Here is a 25,111-nt window from a genome sequence, read left to right as displayed (position 1 = left end):
GTTCAGTAGAACCAGTAGTTAATTTTTTGCTGAGTTCAGCAAACCGGTTAGATGTGTTCCGGAAAATCTGTGTTTTCCAGAACACATCTTGTTTTCTGTACAGCCAAAGGCCAGGGTCAAACAATGTCTGGGCAAATGGACCAGGCCAAAGGACAAGGGATGGAGGGCCAGGGACCCATTGGCTATGGAGAATGGTTGGAGGAGGATAGCAATAGCAATAGCAGTAGACTTATATACCGCTTCATAGGCCTTTCAGGCCTCTCTAAGCGGTTTACAGAGAGTCAGCATATTGCCCCCAACAACAATCTGGGTCCTCATTTTACCCACCTCGGAAGGATGGAAGGCTGAGTCAACCCTGAGCCGGTGAGATTTGAACCACTGACCTGCTGATCTAGCAGTAGCCTGCAGTGCTGCATTTAACCACTGCGCCACCTTGGCTCTTAGGATGGCCAGCAAAGGAAGAAAGCTGGCTGTGAATGGGCTGAGGCGGGTGGCTGGAGGCAGAAGCACAGCCAAGGGTCTGTGCCTAAACATCTCATTCTGCCTTTGGGACAACCATGACCTGGGTGACTGAGAAAGTCTTTGTCTATCTCCATAGACAAAGACTGTTTCCAGCAGGAGAGAATATGCAAAAATGCCATAATACAATAATGGTTTCCTTTAGGCAGATCAAGGCTAACTTTTGAACATGGCACAGCTTTTTTTGTTGTTGATATGTTATCAAACCTAAAAGATTGGAGAAGCACCCTACAGGCCAGATATCAGCATGTAGTGCTCCTGAAGACTGCCACCCACAACAATATTGCATTTGTGCTTATGAACTTTGCTTTTCAACCAGGTGAACAATAGGATCAATTGAGATAAAATATGAATGTGACAGTACCTTTTTCTGCTGCTTTTGTGTCGTTTTTTTCAAGTAAGAGGAAGCGAGGACTTTCTGGAAGAAAAGGCAGGACTCCAACTTGGAGAGTTGATGGAACAATAATCATTGCAAACAGATAAGGCCACAGGAATTCCTGTAAACAGTCAAGAAAATTAGTAGGCCCCCCTGCCTAACATGAGCAAAATTCACAGTTCAGTAAAGAACAGATGCTCTATAGCCAGAAGAATGTCAATTATGTAACCTGACAATAATTATTTTTTACTGTGAATGTCAACACCACCAATAAGTGTAAAGTTAGGAATGCTGATGAATGTAGTTTCTATTCTTACATTTTCTCTTAAAATTGACAGTAAAAAGATTTTTTTATTTTTTAAAAAAACTCATGTCTTATCAAAAATTATCCAGCAAAAGTGAACAGAAGTTGTTCAGCTTCTACTTCTTTACACAAGATTGTAAATAAGTCTTGTTATCAGATATTATAGTAAAGAATATCGGGACATCGTTTATCTGTTTCTAATTAATGGGCTTTCAATCTCAATTTACACAGGGTGCAAAAAGGAATAAATAATTCAGAATTATTACAGACCTTTCCAAATATCTCAGGTAACCCCAAAACCTGTCCACTGAAAACACCAATACAGATGAAAATTGCTGTAATTTGTCCTAGTGACCCACGGATCTGCTTGGGAGAAATTTCACTCAAATACATTGGGAGTGCACTCAGAGATACCCCTGTGAAAAATAAAAAAAAAATGGTAAAGAAATTTTTTTTAATAAAAAAGAAAAATTGTAGGCAAGCAAACAGATTCCCATGGAAGAGAACATATCTCAGAGTCAAACTATGGAATTCTTGGTGCTCTTGATCTTGGTTGTTTACTTGCAGACATTTCATTACCATAGCAATAGCAATAGCAATAGCAGTTAGACTTATATACCGCTTCATAGGGCTTTCAGCCCTCTCTAAGCGGTTTACAGCATATCGCCCCCACAGTCTGGGTCCTCATTTCACCCACCTCGGAAGGATGGAAGGCTGAGTCAACCTTGAGCCAGTGAGATTTGAACAGCCAAACTGCAGATAACAGTCAGCTGAAGTGGCCTGCAGTATTGCACCCTAACCACTGCGCCACCTCGGCTCTTACCAAACTAGGTAACACCATCGATGTTAGAGGGAGCTCTTAGCTGTGTATTCCAACGATTTCCCGTGTTGGCTTTGCGGCGACTAATGTTATCGTTGTCACCCTCCATTGAACCGCCTCCCTCATATTGTTGGTTCACAGCTGCTAAGGATGAGGATTGGCTGTAACCTGCCTGGTATCTCTGAATCTCCGCAGCTCTCTTGTTCCGTGGCTCTAGCCTCATCCAGAGCAATTTGCAAAGTTATCTCAGATCGAGCTAACACTCGACGTTGGAGTCGCGAATCTTTTACACCACACACCAATTGCTCAAGGAGAGCCTCATCAAGGTTTTGGAATTTGCAGTGTATGGTTGAATTCCTCGGTGCAGCCATGTATTGGCTAATTGTCTCTCCTTCACCTTGTGTACATTTGCGGAACGCATGCCTACGGGCTATGCGAGATGGTGCCGGAGCATAATGATTTTTTAACTTACTGATTAACAGTTGCCATGGTACTGAATGCACAGGAGCTGGAGGAGTTAGGGCTTGAGCTGTGGAGAACATCTCTGGCTCACATGAACTCAGGAAATAACCTTGCTTCCTTTCAGAGGAAATTTCAGCAAAGTTGTTCACAATCACAAAGCATTCAAACCTCTCAAGGAATGTTTCCCAAGATTCCTTTTCCGGCATGAAGGCAGGGAAGTTAGGCGTTGTTGCCATGTTTTTTTTTTAAGCGACTGGAGGGGGGGAAAAATTCCTCAGTATTGTTCAATGTATGTGTGGGTGGGTGCTTAGCAGTGGTGGGTTTCAAAAATTGTTTGAACCTACTCTGTGGGTGTGGCCTCCTTTGTGGGAGTGGCTTGCCGCCCATGTGACCAGATGGGAGTGGCTTGCCGCCCATGTGACCGGATATGAAGATGCCGACGACACTTGTCCGAACCACCTTAAATTACTCACAGACAGCACTGGCATGCATAAGAATATGATGTAAACTTGTTTTTTAAAAGGCATCTTTGGTTTGCGTTAAAACAACTTCAACACACGCAATGTTCTGATTGCACCACAAACGCAGTAGTCATCCTTACCTTTCACAGAGGCACTGAGTTTTATAAATATAAGCATGATAGTGTAGAATAATCATATCCAAGGACCAGTGGTGGGATTCAAAAAATTTTCGAACCTCTTCTGTAGGTGTGGTCTGCTTTCCAGGTCCACTGGTGGAACCTTTTCTAACCAGTTCGGTAGATTTGATGAACTGGTTCTACTGAATAAGTGCGAACTGATAGGAACCCACCTCTGGTGCTTAGCAACCTGATCCCAATCCTTGTTGCCAGTGCTTTGGTTCAAGCTACTGAGGAACAACAGGAGGCTAATTTGCAATAACTATTTATTTAAACATTAACAAGTAAACTAACAGTGCGAACAAGGCTACCTCTGTCTGACAGCTATTTATACCTCAGGCTGTCACCAAATGCGATTCTCCTGCCAGCCTGATGGTGGGTCAGAGCCTATAGGAATTGCTTCCTGCTCAATTGTAGCTGTGCGGTCACATCCCTGAGGAATTAACAGTCTATTAGTGCCTTCTAATATGTTTTTGCGTGGCACGACAAAACTGCGCTCGACTAATTTAACTGTTCTTAAAAATTTCCACTGCTCTCTCTCACAGTCAAAAAGACATTTCATGCCTTGATTGGATCTGAAAATACGGCCACCAAGATAAGTCCATCCCCTGACTCTGCAATTGTTGTCTGGATTTAAGATAGCCCCTTTCATCTAAAAAATCCTTGTAACATACAATTTCCCCCCAATTTATAAGATTTGGATATATTATTGCCTCCATATTGAGAGCTAGACATGCTCTCAATGTTGTAGTTTAATTGCCCCCCCCCCCTGCCCAAATGTTAAGCAACACACTCGTCACATAATGCCTCTGGAAATATTTGTGCACCATATTTCTGCCATACCAAAGGAAGGCATGCCAGCCTAATTGTAAGTCATGCCCTTCTAGTAATAATAGTCTTCTGTTATTCAAATTTACCCAATCTTTTAGCCAGGTGATAGCTGCGCCCTGATAATATACTGTAATTCCCAGTCTGGGAGTCATGGCTCTTTTCTAATTGACTACAATTTCAGCAAGAAAAATTCTGGTTTCAGTTGAATGTTGATCTCCAAATTTCTTTGTATCATAATATATTTGAATCTAAACATGCTGATATATATATATTACCAGGCATGATAAAATGACCCTTCGTGCTGCCCATGTTTGGAATATAAATTGGAAGAATTATTAGATTCTAGAGAAATTTTCTGGAACCATATGCTAATAGTATATCATTTTAAAAAAATCTTTTCTAAATTATAACAATGTAAATTTAATTCTCTTTGACCACATTTTCCCCACTATTTCATCATGTTACATTTAAAGTTCTTAGCCCGTTTATTTTTAACATTTGTTTTAATAAACTGGCTTTTGCAATTTGTTTTTTTTTCCTGCTTTTGTTTCCATAAAATAAATTTGTATTTAGGCCAGTTAGGTAGTTAAAATAGTTCACAAAACACCATTGTATATCTACTGTATTCCTGATGGAGATTAAGCAACAGTGAGGCGAAATGGGATAACTTACATGATCTCTTGGCTTTTCTAGGAAGTGTAACTGGGCAACTGAGGACTGGTTTGGCAGATGTTCAATCTAATCTCTCTCTTTTTTTCCCCATTTTCTGGTGCAGCTGCTGCAATGGCCTACCAGCAGTCTTCTGAAAGCTGTCTGTGGACTTGAATTCCCCAGAGGGCTTCAATTTGGATCAAAATGGATTTTACCTGTCCATCCACTTCAAATAAATGAAGTTTTGTTATGAATTATTTCCTGGAATCATCTTTCAACTACATTTGACGCACAGTTGCAGCTACTGCAAAAATAGTTCATATTTTTTTCCAGATATCTTAGAACATAACAGAATAACAGAGTTGGGAGGGACCTTGGAAGTCTTCAAGTCCAAAGCAATAACTGTGAGAGGGATCTAGGAGTCCTAGTAGACAACCACTTAGGTATGAGCCAACAGTGTGGTGCAGCTGCCAAAAAAGCCAATTGTCCTAGGTTATATAAACAGAGGAATAGTATCAAAGTCACATGAAGTCTTAGTACTACTTTATACTGCTTTGGTAAGACCACATTTGGAATACTGGGTTAGGTTTTGGTCATCATGATACAAAAAAAGATGTTGAGACTTCTAGAGCACAGAGAAGAGCAACAAAGATGAGTGAAGGCTGGAAGCTAAAATATATGATGTAGGATTCAGGAACTAGGTATGACTAATCTAATGAAGAGAAGGACTAAAGGTGACATGCTGGCAGTCTTCCAATATTTCAGGGGTTGTCACACAAAAGAGGAAGTCAACCCAGATCCAAAGCACTTGAAGGCAGGACAAGATACAATGGATGAAAATGTGTCAAGGAGAAATACCACCTGGAACTAAGGAGAAATTTCCTGAAAATGAGAACGATTAATAAGTGGAACAGCTGGTTGCCAGAAGTTGAGGGTGCTCCATCACTGGAGGTTTTTAAGAACAACTGAACAGTCATTTGTCTGGAATGGTATAGGGTCTCCTGCATGAGCAAGGGGTTGGGCTAGAAGACCTTCAAGGTCCCTTCCAACTCTGTTGTTCAGTTATTAAGTCTCTTCATGTCTTGGGGCCAGATTGCTTGTGGAATTTTTCTACCTAGTTGTATCTCCCTATTCTAGAAAGAGGACATCCTCCCTCTTTCCACAATCAAGTTCCCATCACTGTTATTTAGCAAATTCACTATTTTATGATCAAGTCAACTTTAACAATGTCCTCTAGATCTTAATTTTTGATGGATATAGAATTTCTGCGCCATTACCTGTTCTTGTCCCTCTACAGCTGTTGTGAAATAACAACTTATCTTCTTTTTTTGCAGTAACAGAACCCTTACATCATCTTAATCATTCCTCAATTTTCTTCCTCCCTTCCTCCCCATTGTTTTCATATTTTCTTTTGTATCTTATTTTATGTTATAATAAAAATATCAATGAGAAAAAATGCATCAACAATTTGTTTCTCAAGAATTCAGCCTATTTTTCCAGGTTTAGCTATTTCAGTTGAAATGTTAAAAGACTAGAGTGCAGGGACTGCAGAACATTCACTAAACATCAGTATCTTGCACAAATTAAATCATACCTGCATCAATGCCCATTATGAATCGGCCCAAAATAAACATTTCCAAGATTCCTGCCAGCAGTGAGAAGGACATCAACAATGCAGCCACAATGGCAAACACATTATTTAGCAGCAGCGTTCGCTTTCTGAAAAGAAACAAATTACTTATTACCTCCTTTATATTGCCAGATAAACAGTTTTTCATAAAATAATATAATTAAAAGTTGCCACGACAGATAGAGTAAGTCAAAAGTATGCTCATAATGCCAAAATTAAGGGTGTACAAATATCCTTCAAATTGCTTAGAAGAAGGCAATGGAAAACAGACAAACAAAAACCCACGGATAGAAAGGATAAAGATAGTTAAAAATCATGGATAAAATACTGTAGATAGCAGTAGGCCAGTAGTAGATTAGTAGACAACCAGTAGTCCCAGAATTGTGTTTCAGAATAACAGTTTCAAGGGACCTTGAAAGTCTTCTAATCCAACCCCCAGCTCAACTAGGAGACCCTATACTAGTGATGGCTAATCTTTTTGTCGCTGTGTGCCAAAAGCACGCACACCCATAATGCAATGCGTATGTGACCACCCAGGTGCACCCCATCCCCACACATGCATTAACAACTCCCTGCACTCCCCTCCCCTCCACCCACACATGTGCATGTGATCCCCTACATACGGCCTGCCCCCACACGTGTGCATGAACCCCATGTGTGCACGTGTGACCCCATGCATGCACATGTGCCTCCTGCATGCACCCCACCCCTTGCCCATAGAGAGGGCTCTGCATGCCACCTGTGGCACACATGTGGATGTGGCATCATTCCAAATAAATCCCTGTCCACACGCGTCTTAAAAATTTCCACTGCTCTCTCTCACAGTCAAATAATATTTGAGTATAGACCATATAGACCTTCAAGCCGGTGACAAAAATTCCAGCCACAGGCTGATGAGGTCGGGGCGGCCGCAAAATGGAAGGAATGGAAAGTGAAAGTGTTTCCAGCTGGTGAGGAATCTTTATTGTTTTAAAAGAGAGACTGCCTATAAAAACTTAAAAATTGATTTAAATTGAAGAATAGAGGAATCAAGCGGCGAAATTAAATTTCTAATGGTTTTGGACAGTGGTTATCTCAGAAGAGCCCCCTTTGGCAAGTTGGATGGTGGAGAGGCCTGGATGGTTGGATGGTGGAGAAGCCTGGCCCAGCTCTTGCAGCTGTTTGCCACCTCCAGACGCAAGCTGCTGTCTTTGAAATGTGCTGTGCTTTGAGGCCAGTGAGGGCTGGGCCGTGGGGTGGAAGCAGAAGCGTCAGGGCTGCTTGACCCCCTCTTCAGCAAGCTGGGCCTGGAAGATCATGGAGAGTTGCAGGCCGAGCGCCGGAGAGTCAGAAGGCGCACTCACACATTACCCCAATATACATTTCCAGCGCACACTCCTCTGTCCCGAAGTGAGATTGAGTGAGGGTAGGAAGCAGGGAAAATGGTAGGGGGGCTTCTAGAAGAAGCCCAAGTGTCTTTCCTTTTGACATGGGGTGGGGGGAAGACCCAATAAAAATCCAATTTCTGCCAATAAATGGGGAAAATAAAAGCATGGAGGTCCAGAGTTTCAAAAGGGGGAGGTGGAGTCTGTTCATCAGAATATTGGAGAGGAAATCAGTTGAAATCTGGGAGGCTATTCAGAGAGGGATCTGTGTGGGTCTCTTCTTCCCTCCCCATTAGATTCCCTCTTCCCAGCTTTCTTCCCTAGCCTTGTTTTCAGGGGAGGGGAAGCAAGGTGGGACAATAGTAGCTAAAAGACTGCATGGGGATGGGGTGTTTAGGGTTTATTAAAAATAGGGATGGAGAAAAGATGCCATTCCTTTTCAAGGACCCAGGGAAAGTGGGAGAAAAATAGGTCTCTGTGTGTGTGTGAACATCTATGAATGCCTGTAGTTTATATTGTTCCTTTTTTATTTCCATAACTTTAATTTCTATATCTTGTCTAATATTTCTATTTAACACTTCCAATGTCAATCTAAATAATAGTTGGTGGAAAAATGTGAGAGATACTGTCTACTCTTGGTATAGGATATTAAACCAATCCTACTGCACTTGGTTTTAGGAGAATTATGGGTTCATATATCAGGACATTCTTGTTGGATTTATTGAGAAATAAATACTGTAATCAATTTTGTCATAAATAGAACTCCTATAACTACATGGCCACTAGATGGCAGCAAAGAGATGCAAAAACTATGATAGCTCAGTCCCAGAGACTGATTGCTACTTAGACTTCTAAACAATATTTTTAAAACCACAGAACCTTTAAAAAAAAAGCCTAATTTAGACAAAATTGCATTGCATACATTATTAATTGCTAACAATCACAACTGTTTTATCATGGGAAGTATCTTACTTGATATTTTAAATGCAGGTGCAAAAATATTATCAGATGAAGGACAAGAAAAAAATGCATAGTATTGTTTTCAACATAATGCTTACCGGCCAAAATACTTGACAGCTGGAGTAACAATTGATGCACCCACAAGTCCACCAATAGCAAAAATGGAGACAGATAACGTCCATAACAAGGTAAGTGAGTGTTCAGTGGTTGACTGGTTATATCTTCTTTCCCAGGTTTCATTGTAAAACTTCTTAATAAACTACAAGCAATCCCAATAAATACACAATCAATAAATAAATATTTATCAGTGTAGTCAAATATAATTACAAATTGACACATTTTTTTAAAAAAATAAAACGAAATTATTTCAATACCTAAAAATTCCGCTATAAGGAGTCTTTTTTAAAAAATGGGATGTGCATTTTACACCAACTTGCCTTCTGACACAGAACTTTATGCAACATGTGGAATGTCAAATCCCCCTTGGTCGTATTTTTTTGAAAGTTTAAAGGTTGATATTGGTTTCCTATGTTTGTATAGAGAAGCAAGCCTGCCCCCACTCCACTAGTCATCAGGGGAGGGAGCAATGGGGCAGTAGGCTCTGTCATTCACCTCTGTGTGATCATTACAACATTTGTAGAGACAACAGACAAAAGGTTTTCAAAGGTTCCTGAGTAGTACCTGCACGCTCCTTCCCAGTTTTCTCAAGGTCATTATTGCTGAGAAAATAGCAGCAGAAGCATAATGTATACTATCTGGAGTTGAACAAAACAGAGGTGGGATATGATGATGGTAAAGTTGAAGTGCTCTTATTATACCGTGCCCTAGACCAATAGGATCTCTTCAGTGCTGTAGATAAGAGAGCCGAGATGGCGCAGTGGTTAAATGCAGCACTGCAGGCTACTTCAGCTGACTGCAGTTCTGCAGTTTGGCTGTTCAAATTCCACCGGCTCAGGGTTGACTCAGCCTTCCATCCTTCCGAGGTGGGTAAAATGAGGACCTGGATTGTTGTTGGGGGCAATATGCTGACTCTGTAAACCGCTTAGAGAGGGCTGAAAGCCCTATGAAGCGGTATATAAGTCTAACTGCTATTGCTATTGCTATTTTCCTATGGCCCTTTATTTCCAAGGATCTGGAATAGTTCTGGGAATATTGAGTCTGAGAGTTGGTCATACATTATGGCCTCAACTACAATCCTTCTCATGAATAACATCAACTGCTCTCTAAAAGTGCTCCAGAAATAATGCAGGTAAGCATGCAAACTCTTTTATCATTAATTATAATTATACAGTGGTACCTCGGTCCTCATCAGTAATCAGTTCTGAAAGACACGCCGAATACCAAAACTGAGAGATACCGAGAAAACCATGTGATTTCAGCTGGAAGAAATAGCAAGTCACGAGGCAGCTGACATCAGCAAGTTCTTCCTTGCATGTTGACTACCAAGAGGAAGATAAGCACTTGGACAAGATTTCTACATCAAATACTGAATTTGAGGAGTTTTAAACTAGTCGAGTGCAAATATATGACTGTACTCAGATTTCAACTGGAATGTAGTGACTCTATCATTACTAAAACATGCTTAAGAAAATCCAAGTACAAAATTGTTTATTGCTACATGATTGTCAGACTGTCAAGACTGAACTGCTTTGCTTCTTTCAAACCTTATGCTTTTCAACTTGTCAATGAACTGGGGGTAGGGAAATGGAATGTGGAGAATGTATGCTGAGATTATAAGAGCATGAAGAAAGCAAGGTCATCAGTGTAGGTGCTTGAGACAGTCTCATAATTGGACAATGTTATCAACCAGGGGTGGAGAGAATGAGAAAGTATTGTTTAACAGGACGAGCATCTGTGCGGGAAACCAGAGCTGGTTTTGTTTCTTCAGTACCAACATAGTGTATCCAATAAAGTTTTACTTTTGGGAATTCAATTCTCCTGAGAGTGTTTCCTTGTTTTGGGTTCACTAATTGGACAGTTGACACAGACATGCATTTAGCTTTGCAGAGGCCTGGAATAAACAGAGCAAGTTATCCCCTGCTACAATATGTCGTCTCAAAACAGCTCCAGAGAGGTTTCCATCAGTAAGGAACTGACCAAACAGCTTAAGATTTGCATCACTGGAGCACATTCAATCAATCGGAGTGAGAGATAAGCAGGCATATGTCATGTCCAGTGCTTCTTAAAACCCAAGAGCCCAAGAAGTAATAGCAGTAGACTTATATACCGCTTCATAGGCCTTTCAGGCCTCTCTAAGCGGTTTACAGAGAGTCAGCATATTGCCCCCAACAATCTGGGTCCTCATTTTACCCACCTCGGAAGGATGGAAGGCTGAGTCAACCCTGAGCCGGTGAGATTTGAACCGCTGACCTGCTGATCTAGCAGTAGCCTGCAGTGCTGCATTTAACCACTGCGCCACCTTGGCTCTTGTGCCATACATGCTGAGTGTTAAAAAGCAGGGGTGTCAAACTTGCATCGTCATGGTGTTGTTGTATCAGGACTTTTCCCCCCCTTCACTAAACTGGGTGTGGGTGGGGCCAGCAAGTGACGCATCCAGCCCACGGGCCGCAAGTTTGACACCCCTGCTATAAAGGAAGAAAGGAATTGAATTTGCCCCAAGCTCTATCCAAGTTAGATTATGTTGTAGCAATGAAAGAATATGAGGTAAGAGTTATAGAGATAATTAAATGATTCAATCAAGCTGAAAACAAGGAAACACATCAAATCCTATTGGGAAAGACAGAAGTCAATGAGCAAAGCAGTAATTTAAGACCAGAATGGAAATGTTTTTTGTTTTGTTTTGTTTTTGCCTTTAGCACCTTCCCTGCAATTTATTTCCTTGCTCCATCTGGGAAGATCAAACTGGATGCAAATATCACAACTGGACACCAAGATTGGTTTCAGAAATGGAAAATTTGTTTATGCTCCTAAAGGTGCTTAAAAAAATATTTTCTAAACAAGTAAATCCACTCTGAATGCTTTTAATATAAAAAAGCGGGATAAAATTACATAAATAAAATTCCTCCAAAAATTATGAGAAAAAAGATGTCAATTCCTCCTTTAGTTCTAGAAAAGCAGAATTTCTAAGAAACTAAGAAAGGCTGTGGGAGAGTCTTTCAACATTCTCATTCCCATCCCTACTTTTCTTTTTCAATGTGACAAGGTTACATAGCCTGCCTTCGTTGATTCACAAAGGCCCTTTTAAAATCACCAAGATTCTGAGAGTTTCCCATGAATCCTGCAATTTGAACAGGTGATGCTTGCACTGCAGACTTTAAAAAATAGTTGAAATCTCAATTGTTTTTCACATTTCAGAGGAAATCCCAACATTTCAGATAAACCTGTTTTTTTCTTTCTTCTCCTCTTTAACATGTATTTGTTAAAAACTCAGCATTTAAACTTCTAAACAAGGTGCTACTTACCATTCATAAAGCCCTCCATGGTAGTGGATCTGACTATTTGAAAGACCGCCTTCTGCCGATTACCTCCCTTCGTCCCATCAGATCGCATAGAGTAGGCCTCCTCCGAATTCCATCCGCCAGTCAGTGCCGACTGGCGACTACGCGGAGGAGAGCCTTCTCAGTTGCAGCTCCGACGCTTTGGAACGATCTCCCCATGGAGATTCGTACCCTCACCACCGTCCAGACCTTCCGCACAGCCCTTAAGATCTGGCTATCCCGTCAGGCCTGGGGATAAGACCCTAATCTCGCCCCACCCGAATGTTGAATGAATGTTGTGTTTTATTGTTTTATTTTATTATACTCCACATTTTCTTTTTGTGTTTTGTCTTGCACTCCCTTCCTACAAATTGTAAGCCGCCCTGAGTCCCCTCAGGGAAAAGGGCGGCCTATAAATGTCAAATAAATGACTAAAAAAAAAATGACTAAAAAAAAAATTCTCTTGGAAGTGATAAATTTTTAGATGCTCTTTTTTATTTGCAATGAATTTACAAGTAGTTCTCAGCTTACAACTATTTGTTTAGTGACTATTTAAAGTTACAACAGCACTGAAAAATGTTACATGACCATTTTTTCCACTTAAAACCGTTGGAGAATCCCCATGATCACTTGATCAAAATTCAGACCTTGGCAACTGGCTCATATTTATGATGGATGCAGTTTCCTGGTATCATGTAATCACCTTTTGTGACCTTCTGACAACCAAAGTCAACAGGGAAGTCAAGTTTGCTTAACAACTGTGCTACTAAGTTAACAACTGCAGTGATTTACTCAACAACTGTGATAAAAAAATATAAAATGGGGCTAAACTCACTTAACCTCTTACTTAGCAATGGAAATGTCGCTCAGTTATGGTTGTAAGTTGAGGACTATCTATATTTTCCATAGTTCATTTCCAAATTAAAGAACTTAACTACCTCTTTGTTATGTAAGGGGGAAAATAATTGACACAATAGTTCAATTACTATTTAGGGTTTACACCAGTGGTAGTCAACCAGGTCCCTACCGATCACTAGTGGGCGTTCCAGCTTTCATGGTGGGCGGTAGGGGTTTGCTGTAACCCTGCTTTATAAATTTTATAAAGTAAAGTTACTTCCCTACTTTATAAATCACCATTACTGTGGAACTGATGGGCGGTTAGAAAATTTTAACACTACCAGAAATACAAAAGTGGGCGGTAGGTATAAAAAGGTTGACTATCCCTGGTTTACACTCATCAAAGAGAGTAAGAAGTGAAAGAAGTCACTTCTGAAGTCACATTTGAATAAAATGTCCTATCAGTGTTTACTAGATCAATTGCTGAAGCATGTAATGAATTTCATCAGTGACCAAAGTGCAAGTAATGGGGTCAAAGGTGCAAGATAAACACAATTTCACCGTGACTAATATAGTGTTCCAGTGAAAAATGACAACTTGCACTTTGTATGACTATCATGAATGACCATCAACAATATTGGAACACTTCTGAAATAACTAAGTAACAAATGCTCATTTCTCCTTTGCTCATTATACACTCTGTAGTAATATGTATGTTGGGCTTGCACGTACTGTCTTGCACCTGGACTCAGCAAAGTAACTTTGTAAGGGCTCTGCAAAATACGGTTGCAATGAACCTCCAAGGCAAACCATATAGATAGACTGATAAGTATCAGATTTTTTTTTCCTCAGACCTCTGAGGTTTAGTGATCTCTTTCTTTTCAGCCTAAGACAAACTTCCTTAACTTTTTGCTGTCATGACCCCTTCCTGCTTTTAAAAATAAAAAAAAATGTTTCTGTGTTTACAAGGAGTAAAAGTTTATGTCAACTTTTCTTTTATACCTGTGTTTACATCTCCAAATGGTAATGGAACTATCCACGATTGGTGATGCAAATCACCCTCTTTGGATGACAGTTTTTACATAGGTAGTTGTTATTATACACAACCACAGTTGAGCTCAACATTTCTATTACTAAGCAGGATAGTTGTTGAGTCAGTCTTGCCGCATTTTACAATATTTCTTGCCATAGTTGTTAAGTGAATCCCTGCACTGCAGTTAGTAATGCAGTTGTTAAGTGAATCTGGGTTTCCTATTGACTTTATTGTCAGAAGGTTGCAAAAGGTGTTATGAGGACACTGCAGCTGTCATAAATACATACCAGCTGCCAAGCGTCTTAATTATGATCACGGGAGCATGGGAGCATGGGAATGCTGTAACGGTCATAAGGTCACTTTTTTCAGTGCTGTTATAACCCTAAATGAATGGCTGTAAGTCAAGGACTACCTGTAGTGACAGGCTGTTTAAGGAAATTTCAGCTAGTTAATTTTATAGATTGTCTTGAGTATCAGATAATCCGTATACCTGGTATTTCTAAGCATCTCCCTAATTTTAAATTTATAAGATACCTAGTTAGATAGAGGTATCTTAGGTAGAGAAGGATTTCAGCTTTAAAAAATGAGAAGCAGGTGAACCCAAGGACTTCCCAGCAAGCACCCACAAATGAATAAAGCTTGTTTCTTCCCATTAAACAAGCTACAGTATTCATAGCCAAAGTGTGGACTCAGTATATCTATCAATAGCAATAGCATTTAAGACTTATATACTGCTTCACAGTGCTTTACAGCCCTCTCTAAGCGGTTTACAGTCAGCATATTGCCCCCATTTGGGTCCTCGTTTTACCCACTTCACAGGATGGCAGACTGAGTCAACTTGGAGCCTGGTGAGATTTGAACTGCCAAACTACAGGCATCTGGCAGTCAGTAGAATTAGCCTGCAGTACTGCACTCTAACCATTGTGCCACCATGGCTCATCTGTAAAGAAGATGAAACACATGGAACTTGATTTCCCTGTTCCACTAATATTTATTGTTACCGCTACAATAATATGTAAAGCTTACTGACCACATCACACTTTATGGACTTTTATTTCCAAAATGTTAACAGGTAGAGGTAACCCTTGAGTTACAAATATAATAGAGCCAGCCAATTATATTTGTAACCTGAGGATTCATTAATTGGATCACATTAAATTAATGTGATCCTTCCCTGCTTTGCCCATTGCATTCGCTAATCAAATGCACAGGTTGTTAAGTGCACATGAGATAACTCAGGGTGGGGAAGACCATGGGGCGGTCAAGTGCTACTGACCATCCTGGGCCTCCCACAACCCACTGAGATACCTCATGGTTCCTGCCCCACCAGGAATGTCGATGATCAAGCAAGCTGTCTCCCCTCCAGCCTCTCTGCCATGGTTTCTTTGTCTGTTCAGAGCACTCCAAAGGTAAAGCAGTGAGAGCAGGAGGAGCCTGCCCTGCGCAGTTTGGCTGATTCACCAAGCTGCCTGCGGAGGACACCTGTTTCATTTCTGGAGTGCCAGGCAGCCTCGGTGAGTCTGAAGGAGAACAAGACCAAGCCCACAAAGGTTTCTCTACTCTGCGCCAAAAGCTTTTGCAAAGGGGTGGAAGGTTTTGGGGGAAGCAATCTCGCACTGCTTGAAGCCTTCCATCCCTTTGCAAAAAAAAGGGAGGAGATCTGGTATCCTGTACAAGCAGCCTTGGTAAGTGAACCAGGGTGCACTGGTCCTGTTCTGCCTCTACTCTCACCACTCCGCAGCATGTCGCCACACAAACCCCATAGCAGAGAGGCTAGAGAAGAGACAGCTCACTTGAGGAGAGCAGGAGCCGTCAGCCTGTTCTGGAACTCTGGATCATCCAAAGGTAAGTGAGTAATCGGTAATGGGGTGGGAAAAAGCCAATGGGCTAGCATAGCATGACCAGTGTCTGTTAAGTCCCTGGTGTGCATGTGTGTGTGGAAATAGGCAGGGGGAATATTGCAATGTCTCTGTGTTCATAAGGGTGCCTGCTGACAGGGAATACTGACTGCCATGGTGCAGCAACGTTCATAATTTCAGGTCTGTGTTGTAAGTATTACGGGGGGTGGGGGACATAAAACTTTTTTTTAAATTTATTTGTATGCCGCCCTTTTCCCTGAAGGGACTCAGGGCAGCTCACAACTCAAAGGGAGGGGAAAGACAAACAGAATTACAAAAACATAAAAGCCATACATAGTTAAAAACACAACAATCATACTACTCGAAGTGGGGCAGCAAGTCTTTAGCCCCAGGCCTGTCGGAACAGCCAGGATTTAAGGGCTATGCGGAAGGCCTGGAGGGTGGTGAGGGTCCGAATCTCCACGGGGAGTTCGTTCCAGAGGGTCGGAGCAGCCACAGAGAAGGCTCTCCTCCAGGTAGTCGCCAGTCGACACTGGCCGGCTGATGGAATTCAGAGGAGGCCTAGTCTGGGGATCTAATTGGTCTAGTGGAGGTAATTGGCAGTAGGCGGTCTCTCAAGTACCCAGATCCAATACCATGAAGGGCTTTGTAGGTGACAACTAGCACCTTGAAGCGCACCCGGAGATCAACTGGCAGCCAGTGCAGCTCGCGGAGGATAGGTGTTACGTGGGTGAACCGAGGCGCACCCACGATCGCTCGCGCGGCTGCATTCTGGACAAGCTGAAGTCGCCGAATACTCTTCAAGGGCAGCCCCATGTAGAGCACGTTGCAGTAATCCAGTCTAGAGGTCACAAGGGCATGAGTGACTGTTGTGAGAGCCTTTGGACTGTTGCTAAGTGAACTGTCACAATTCGAGGACTGCTTGTATAAAGACAAGGATAACCATATATGGATGTTAATATGCAGTCTTATTCAAATTAAGCAAGCAAGGAAAAGTAAAATCAGAAATACAAGAATAGTGCTTCCACTGAAGGAATAGATTTCCTCTTGTTCTTTATTAAATTTAAAAAGAGATGTGGGTGTGCGCTGCCCTTGCGTTTCTTCTTCTTTCACTTTGTTGGGACTGGAGTTGCCTTGAATTGCTGAAATGTTGTGAAACATCATGTGATAGCAACATGACGTGGCAAATTTGGCACCCATGGTCTAAGTCTATAGTTCCCCCCCAAAAAAAATCAATTCAGGTCTTGTCCATGATGGGCTACTGAACATTCTTGGAGTTGTACTTGGCGGGCAAGATACGGGAGAAGTTGAAAGATGAGTCAGGATCGGAATTCCTAAAATATGCTGTTGATTCATTTCATGAGTGACTTATCCTCACTTTATCCAGTGACAGAGATGGCATGTTAGGAAGCCAGCATTAAGCATGTGATGGAAACCTCTTTCTTTCACCACCTTTCTTGGGGGAAGCGAGGGCATCTGAGCGGTGGTGGGTGGGGGAAGCTCCACAGAGCTGTGCTGCAATGGAGAAATGGGCAACGGAGCGGCCAGCTCAAGGGAAGGAGGAGGCCGCTCTCCCTCTTTCTTCTCTCTGCTCCTCCTCCTTCCCTTGTGCAATTTCTCCAATGCAATGCAGCACCCAGGATCCACTTTGATAGTGGGGGTGGGGGCGTAATTTAACAACCACCGGTCAGGTTGGCTATTGCAGGTGGCTCGTCCCACATGTGCAATGGAGCTGGAGGACGGGGGTGGGCCATGCCTCCCATGACAGCTAACCTGACCCTGGCCGAACTGATTGTTATATTATTTGAATCCCACCACTGCCTGAAAACATCTTCATTGCTCTTCTGCTGAGAAAGAGCCAACTTACAAGGAAACAAGGAACACAGGACAAGTGAAGACCAATGCTGCAAAAACTTTATCTTACTACATCCCATCGCTGCAACAAACTGATTTTAGACTTTTAAAAAATCATTTTCTCACCACTGTCGGAGCATTCACCACTGAGAGATTGTAACCATAGAGGAAGGAGGATCCAAAGGCTCCCGTCAAAGATGCTGTTATAAGACTAATAGACCAGTTCTGAAATGAAACGAGAGTACAGGGAAACAACAGAAATTACAAATAAAGAATACTTGCAGAAATACAGATTGGAAAATCTTATTTTTCTAAACCCAAATCAGAGAGAAATTGTCTCTCTTGAGGAATTTACATGAAAATATATTTAATTACTTAATAAAATAGAACAATTCCTTAGGACAGTGGTTCCCAAACTTGGCCACTTTAAGACTTGTGGACTTCAACTCCCAGAATTCTCCAGCCAGCTCTGGCTGGAGAATTCTGGGAGTTGAAGTCCACAAGTCTTAAAGTGGCCAAGTTTGGGAACCACTGCCTTAGGAGGTATCTATGAAATTGAGCAACCTGTCTATTTCAATCTGTTTATGCCAGCCTTCTCCAGCTTCTCCAGCTTGAAGAACTGTTAGTAGTCTAAGTCAGGGGTATCAAACTGGTGGCCCACGGGTCGGATGCGTCAATGCATGGCAGACACCAATTCTGCGAATTGGGAAAATGTTGTGAAACATCATGTGATAGCAATATGACGTGGCAAATTTGGCCACGTCTATAGTTCCCCCCCAAAATCAATTCAGGTCTTGTCCACGATGGGCTGCTGAACATTCTTGGAGTTGTACTTGGGGGGCAAGATATGGGAAAAGTTGAAACATGAGTCAAGATCGGAATTCCTAAAATATGCTGTTGATTCATTTCATGAGTGACTTATCTATAACATTTTTCTTAATCATTTCCAGAGAACCATTTTCTTTCTTTTTTTATTCTCAAAGGGAAAAAGTTCCGTTTCTAGTAAGTGCACCAACTTGTAATAATTCATGTTTTAATAATTTTGGCCAGCCACCACACAATATAATACTCCCATGTACAAACCCGCTCACTTCTAGATAGCATGAACAAGAGCCACTCTCTCCTAGTATAATCAAAATCTAGAGCAATTATAGAATTCTTTGTACAGTAATGGGTCTCATTAAAACAAAAACAGAATGGAGTAAACTTCTAAAAGTGGCCAGAGTTAAATTACCTATCTATAATTTCAAAAAATAATGAATTGCCATATTCTACATTAAGCCTGAAACCATCCTTGACATCGGATGATTATTTGATTATTACCCATTGGATATTCAGATAAACAGAAGATAAGAGTATTTTCTCCTAATGAGGCTTGAAACACAGATCCTTGTAGCAAATATTTGGATCACAGATTTCCTAGTTCAGTCTCCAAATTACATTTGGGTAAGTACCAGAGGTGGTATTCAGTCGCTTCTCTCCGGTTCGGGTGAACCGGTAGCAGCGGCTGTGGGAGGCTCCACCCACCCATCCCAACATAATGCACGAGCACTGCACATGCCCAGAAGGTGGTGCGCATGCGCAGACATGGCATGTGCAATCAAAAAGAGCTTGCACACTCACATTTGCAAACCAGTAGGGAAGGTAAGAGAATCCCACTGCTGGTAAGTACTGAATGTACATGGTACACATATTCACTTCTATTTTGGATATGAATCGCAGTAAGGTATTCTACCCCAGTTTCCTTAGGATTATTCAATGCAGCACTGCAGGCTACTTCAGCTGACTGTAGTTCAGCAGTTCGGCTGTTCAAATCCCACTAGGCTCAAGGTTGACTCAGCCTTCCATCCTTCCGAGGTGGGTAAAATGAGGACCCGGATTGTTGTTGGGGGCGATATGCTGACTCTGTAAACCGCTTAGAGAGGGCTGAAAGCCCTATGAAGCGGTATATGTCTAACTATTGCTACTATTGCTATTCCATGTTTTAGTCAACAAGCCCAGGTAAAAATTCTTACCTGTCATGAAGACTACTGAATATGAATTTGGCAAAGATTGCATATTGAAAAAAACAGATGTTCTATGCCATCATATAGCAATCTAGTCTATGACAGTAAGAGGAATAAGCAAGTAAACAAATACCATTTCTCAAGATTATAAACTGAGCCCAGAAAGAAACTAGAAACACATCTGCTGTAGGTTGGGTGTTAAAATTTAAGTAATGGCAGCTTCCAGAAATGTAGGTGCCCAATTTATCAAAGCTACATTGTTTCGCATGTTTCCCTCTCTTCAAAGTTGAAAACTCCAATACTGGAAGAAGGAAGTTTTGCCTACTATTCAAGAATGGACACTGAAAGTAACAAACATAGCAGAGATGGCTAAAATATCAGCATATCTCAAGGATCACTCAAGCGAGAGATATAAACTGGAGTGGAGAAGATGGATTGACTATACTCAAAATAAATATGGGACTAAGAAATTCCAGATAGTTTATGACAGAAGAAACAAGGAATGATATAATCTGTTTAGAGTTAGCCTAGCAAAGAGGAGTTAAAGCTCAAATGAAAGAGGATACTAACTTTTTTTTAAAGTTTATTTTAGAATATCTTTGTTAAAGATTTATACCCTGTATTGGTTCTGGGAAGTCGTGGGGGGGGGGGAGGTTGGGGAGGATAGGGGGAAGGGAGGTAAACATTTGTAAAAGTTTTTTTTTTCAAAAAATTTCAATTAAAAAAAGTTGAAAACTCAAACTGTTCAAATAAGAAACAAGGTTTTTCAAGGAGAGTACAATCCTGTCATAAGAAAATTCCAATAGGAAACAATGGCAACAACACAAGCAATAATTCTTACTTTAAGATCAGAGGTTTATTGCTTCTAATAATTTGGAACATTAGAAACGAACAGATATAAAAGAAATAATAGCAGTAATATCTTTCATTAATGAGTCATTGTAATTGGCCAATGATCCACAGCATACATGGACTGATATAAATCAAAGGGCCCTGAACTGATCTTGAACCCTATATTTTATACTGTTCTTTTAACCACATACATGCTTCACAACTTCAGCAACTGTCACTTTCCGTGAACACTTGTGAACATTACTTTCAATTTCTCATTTCCAACTGTTTCATTCTTCCTGTTTTAAACGAATCCATACAAGTGCATAGTTTGCAAAAACAAAAACACAAAAAAACCCCATATTTCAGTTTGCAACGGCTCAGCAGAATTACAAATATTTCTGATAAATTTTGAAATCATCCTAGCTGAAAACTTGGTTCATATCTCTTTTCTTCTGGGGCCTTCTATCATTCACAGAACTTATAGAATCTAATAGATCAATAGGCTATATTTCTTGATTTTCACAATCCTATCCAAGTCTTACCCAAGAAGACGTATTTCTCTCTTGCCTAATTTACGAATTTTATGGCCTCATTCAGCCCTTGACCTTCTAACATTCGAGGGCAAGACTGAGTTGCATATCAGCTACATTTTGATGCAATGGAAAATGCTGTAGGCAATTCAACAAATCCTGGAAATGTTCTGGTCAGAGAAGCGTCACGAAAAGCAGAATAAGTTTTCTTGGACTCCCCTCTTCTGGAGTCATTTAAGCAAAGGCCACGATATTATTGCATTTAGCACTGAACCAAGTCTCTGTTAACTCAAGACTCTTTAATTTTACTTAGTACCAAAGTTTTAAGCGGAAAATTTGATTGAATGAACCTAGGGAGAATCTGTAACTAGCAAGTGAGGATGTTTAGACCACCTGTCCTTCCCTCAGCCCATTTTTACAGCCATAGCAATAGCGCTTAGACTTATATACTGTTTCATAGTGTTTTTACAGCCTTCTCTAAGCGGTTTACAGGATCAGCATATTGCCCCCAACAATGTGGGTCCTCATTTTACCGACCTCGGAAGGATGGAAGGCTGAGCCAACCTTGAGCCTGGTGAGATTTGTACTGCCAAATTGCAGGCAGCCGGCAGGCAGCAGAAATAGCCTGCAGTACTGCACTCTAACCACTATGCCACCACAGCTCATACAGCACCCAATTTCTTTTCCAGTATAAGGGCTTTTGCCATCAAAGGTTACAAAATAGCAATGGATGCAAAAGCAGAACTGGGAAATATTTTCTATTCTCGCTACAGATAATCCTCGACTTACAACCACAATTGAGCTCAACATTTCCATTGTTAAACAAGACAAATGATGCCCATTTTATGCCTATTGTATTACCTTATTTGCCACAGTTGTTAATTGAATCGCTACACTTGTTAAGTGAGTCTGGCTTCCCCCACTGAATTTGCTTGTCAGAAACCAGCTGAGAAGCTTACAAATGGTGATCACATGATCCCAGGACACTGCAATTGTCACAAACTGTCATAAACACATGCCCAGTTCCCCAGTGCTCGAGACTATGAGGATGCTACAAAAGTTATAAGTGAAAACCAGTCATGTCACATTTTTCAGTGCCACAGTAGCTTTGAGCAGTTACATAAACAAATAGTTGTAAATTGAGAACTATCTGTAGTTCTTTCTGCTCTTCCAGTAACATTGCTGCATTACTACACATGTCCTTGCTCAGCCTGGATACTTTGACACACACACACACACACACACACACACACACACAAAGAAAGAAGTTTCTTCTATAGTTGGAAGAAAATAGAAAAGATAAAGCATAGTTCTCCCAAGGAATAATGTTCTTTGCCTCTGCTTTAAAGCATGCTTTTCTGAATCTGGGATTTATCAGGCCTCACTTGCTCAGCAACTGCTGCGCCTGGTGCACCAGTTGTGCCCCTACCTGAACCGGGAGGCTCTCACAACAGTCACTCGTGCCCTTGTGACCTCTAGGCTGGAGTACTGCAATGTGCTCTACATGGGGCTGCCCTTGAAGAGTATCCGGCGACTTCAGCTAGTCCAGAATGCGGCCGCGCGAGCGATCGTGGGTGCACCTCGGTTCACCCACATAACACCTATCCTCCGCGAGCTGCACTGGCTACCTGTCGATCTCCGGGTACGCTCCAAGGTGCTACTTGTCACCTATAAAGCCCTTCATGGTAGTGGATCTGGGTACTTGAGAGACCGCCTACTGCCAATTACCTCCACTCGACCAACTAGATCCCATAGATTAGGCCTCCTCCGAGTTCCATCAGCCGGTCAATGTCGACTGGCAACCACGCGGAGGAGAGCCTTCTCGGTGGCAGCTCCGACCCTATGGAACGATCTCCCCGTGGAGATTCGTACCCTCACCACCCTCCAGACCTTCCGCATAGCCCTTAAAACCTGGCTGTCCCGACAGGCCTGGGGCTAAAGACCGCAACCCGCCCGAATTAAAATGAATGTTGTGCTTTTAATGATGTACTGTCTTATGTGTTTAATTTGTTTGTCCTCCCTTCCTTCCGAACTGTGAGCCGCCCTGAGTCCCCCCAGGGAAAAGGGCGGCATATAAATAAACTACCTTAAACCTTAAACCTTAAAAACTGAGCAAAAGGACAGACACCTGTATGATTTCAGCTTTCATGATACAGATTCATTTTTATGTAAAAACTGAAAATGAAGGGAATTGAAATGAAGAGAAGTAGAGCGTAATTCAGGTCCCCAATGGAGTTTATGTGGGAAGTATCTGGGGTGGCTTTTGCAAGGCTAGCTGGTGAATTCTTGGGAGATCCGAGGAAAATAGGTCTTGTAATACAGAGACTGGACCATTTTTAGGGCTGACAATACAATGGGACCTGGGAGGGAGAGAGGGGAGCTAGGGCTGCAGAAAGTGAAGCTAGAAGATAAAGAAGCTGCCAGACTTTAGAATGGATGGGGGAGTGAGGTGGACCATTTTCATTTACATGAAGGGCCAGGGGCGGGCTGACATTTAGGCTGGGATGCAAGCCACAGGCTTCCACTGGTGCCCTGAAAAAATGCAGACAGAATTATGTAGCCTAGTACAGGGAGTCCTCGAGTTACGAACCTGAACCTGAGCCCAACATTTACGTTCCTAAGTGAAGCATTGGTAAAGTGAGTTTGCCCAATTTTGACTTTTCTTGCCGCAGTTGTGAAGTGAATCATTGCATTTGTTAAGTTAGTAACATTGTTAAATGAATCTGGATTCCCCATTGACTTTGCTTGTTCCGAAGTTCACAAAAGCTGATTACATGTCCCACGGAACACTGCAACCATCATAAATATGAACTAGTTGCCAACCATCTGAATTTCGATCATCTGAACATGGAGATGCTGCAACAGTCGTTAAGTGTGAAAAATGGTCATAAGTCACTTTTTACGGTGCCACTGTAACTTTAAATGGTCACTACATGATCTGCTGTAAGTCAAGGACTACTGGTATTCTGCTGGGCTGCATTCTCCTCCTTTCCATCCACCTAATAATAACCCAAATCATCTCCCTGGAGATGATTGGGTAATATTTTGGGCTATGAAACCAACAGCTGCAGTACCAAATTTCTGCTGCTCCCTCTCTAACCCTCCTTTAACCCCTCTAACACCCTTCTCTCTGCTTCCTTTTTAACCTCTTCCTCCTAGCTTCTGTCTGGGGGGTAGAAACCCAATTCCCTGAGCGCCTGTCAGCCCTAAGCCTCCCCCCCCCCCCCATCCCCGGGCGCGTACCAGCTAGGCAAGCTTTTAAGTGGACACCAAGCCTGCTCTTCTCCTTCCTGGCACTTAAGAGACCCCAGGAAGGCTGCGAGCCTGCAGGTCAAGAGGAAGAGAGAGCGGCACCTGTCACCGGAGAATCCCAAGGCCGGAGCTGTCGGCTTTTCCCCCCCGAGACTGCGAATGCCGTCGGGCGCCGCTTCCTTGGGAGAGAGTCCCGGACGAGTCACTTCCGAGAAAGCGGGCGCGCACAGGTTGCGCTGCGCGCTGCGCACGTGGATTGCTGAGCAAGATGGCTCTCTTTCCCCGAGAGCTCGGGCTTACGCTACTCACGTTTCTCCCTCGTTGTCTACTCGCTGCGACAAGGGGCACTAGGCTGGTCATGTTCGACGGCTACTCTGGCTTCGGCGCGCCTCCGCGCCGGAGACTGACAGCTCCTCTACCTGTGCCCCCCAGCGTGCGGGCGGGGCGCCGAAAAGGTGGAGCCCGGAGCCAGTTGCCGCCAGAGTGCGGCTCGGAGCCCAGGCAGAGGTCGCAGAGGCCGCCGTTCCCGGCTTGCTGGAGAACCGAGTGGAGAAATGCAAACCGCCCGCTTTGTCCTGCAGGGGGAATCTCGACCAGGAGGGGGAAAGTTTTCTCCAGAAGATTGGGAGTTGCCCAACTTCAAAAAGAGTTCCAGTGTCAGAACGACTTTGCACTTGGCTTCTACATCCCTGTTCATTCATCTAAAATTTGCCACTTTAAAGACAGACCATAAGAACATTCTAACTACCACTTTTTTTTAGCATATGGCATGTGTTAGCAGGCAAATAAATTTAAAATTGGCTCTTAATTTCCTTGGGAGTTTTTAATTTTAAATTTCTGCAATTTGAGTTACTACCATGAAAAAAAAAAACTAGCAACATTATATCTAATAAATTGTTCTTTATCTGTGAAAAA

The 25,111-nt window shown here is 42.1% G+C and overlaps 1 protein-coding gene across 1 annotated transcript in view; it reads right to left on the bottom strand.

Annotated features, from left to right (window-relative positions):
* The window catches only part of SLC2A9 (solute carrier family 2 member 9), a 41,733-nt gene extending 17,018 nt beyond the window's left edge, over nt 1-24,715 (bottom strand). Inside the window, exons 1-6 of the mRNA XM_087724640.1 lie at nt 24,506-24,715; nt 17,701-17,799; nt 8,653-8,813; nt 6,195-6,319; nt 1,470-1,615; nt 884-1,016 (exon numbers count right to left, since the gene is read on the bottom strand). Coding sequence (XP_087580766.1) covers nt 884-1,016; nt 1,470-1,615; nt 6,195-6,319; nt 8,653-8,813; nt 17,701-17,799; nt 24,506-24,556 — 715 coding nt within the window. The 5' untranslated portion in view covers nt 24,557-24,715. The remainder of the gene's footprint in view (nt 1-883; nt 1,017-1,469; nt 1,616-6,194; nt 6,320-8,652; nt 8,814-17,700; nt 17,800-24,505) is intronic.
* Between the last annotated feature and the right edge of the window lie 396 nt (nt 24,716-25,111).

The sequence above is a fragment of the Thamnophis sirtalis genome, unplaced genomic scaffold (assembly GCF_051295495.1).
Source record: "Thamnophis sirtalis isolate CommonGarterSnake01/CBP01778 unplaced genomic scaffold, rThaSir2_p1.2 scaffold_10, whole genome shotgun sequence".
In the NCBI taxonomy this organism is placed as follows: domain Eukaryota; kingdom Metazoa; phylum Chordata; class Lepidosauria; order Squamata; family Natricidae; genus Thamnophis; species Thamnophis sirtalis.
Note: the sequence above shows the minus strand (reverse complement) of the source record. Positions and strands in the feature narration are given on the sequence as shown.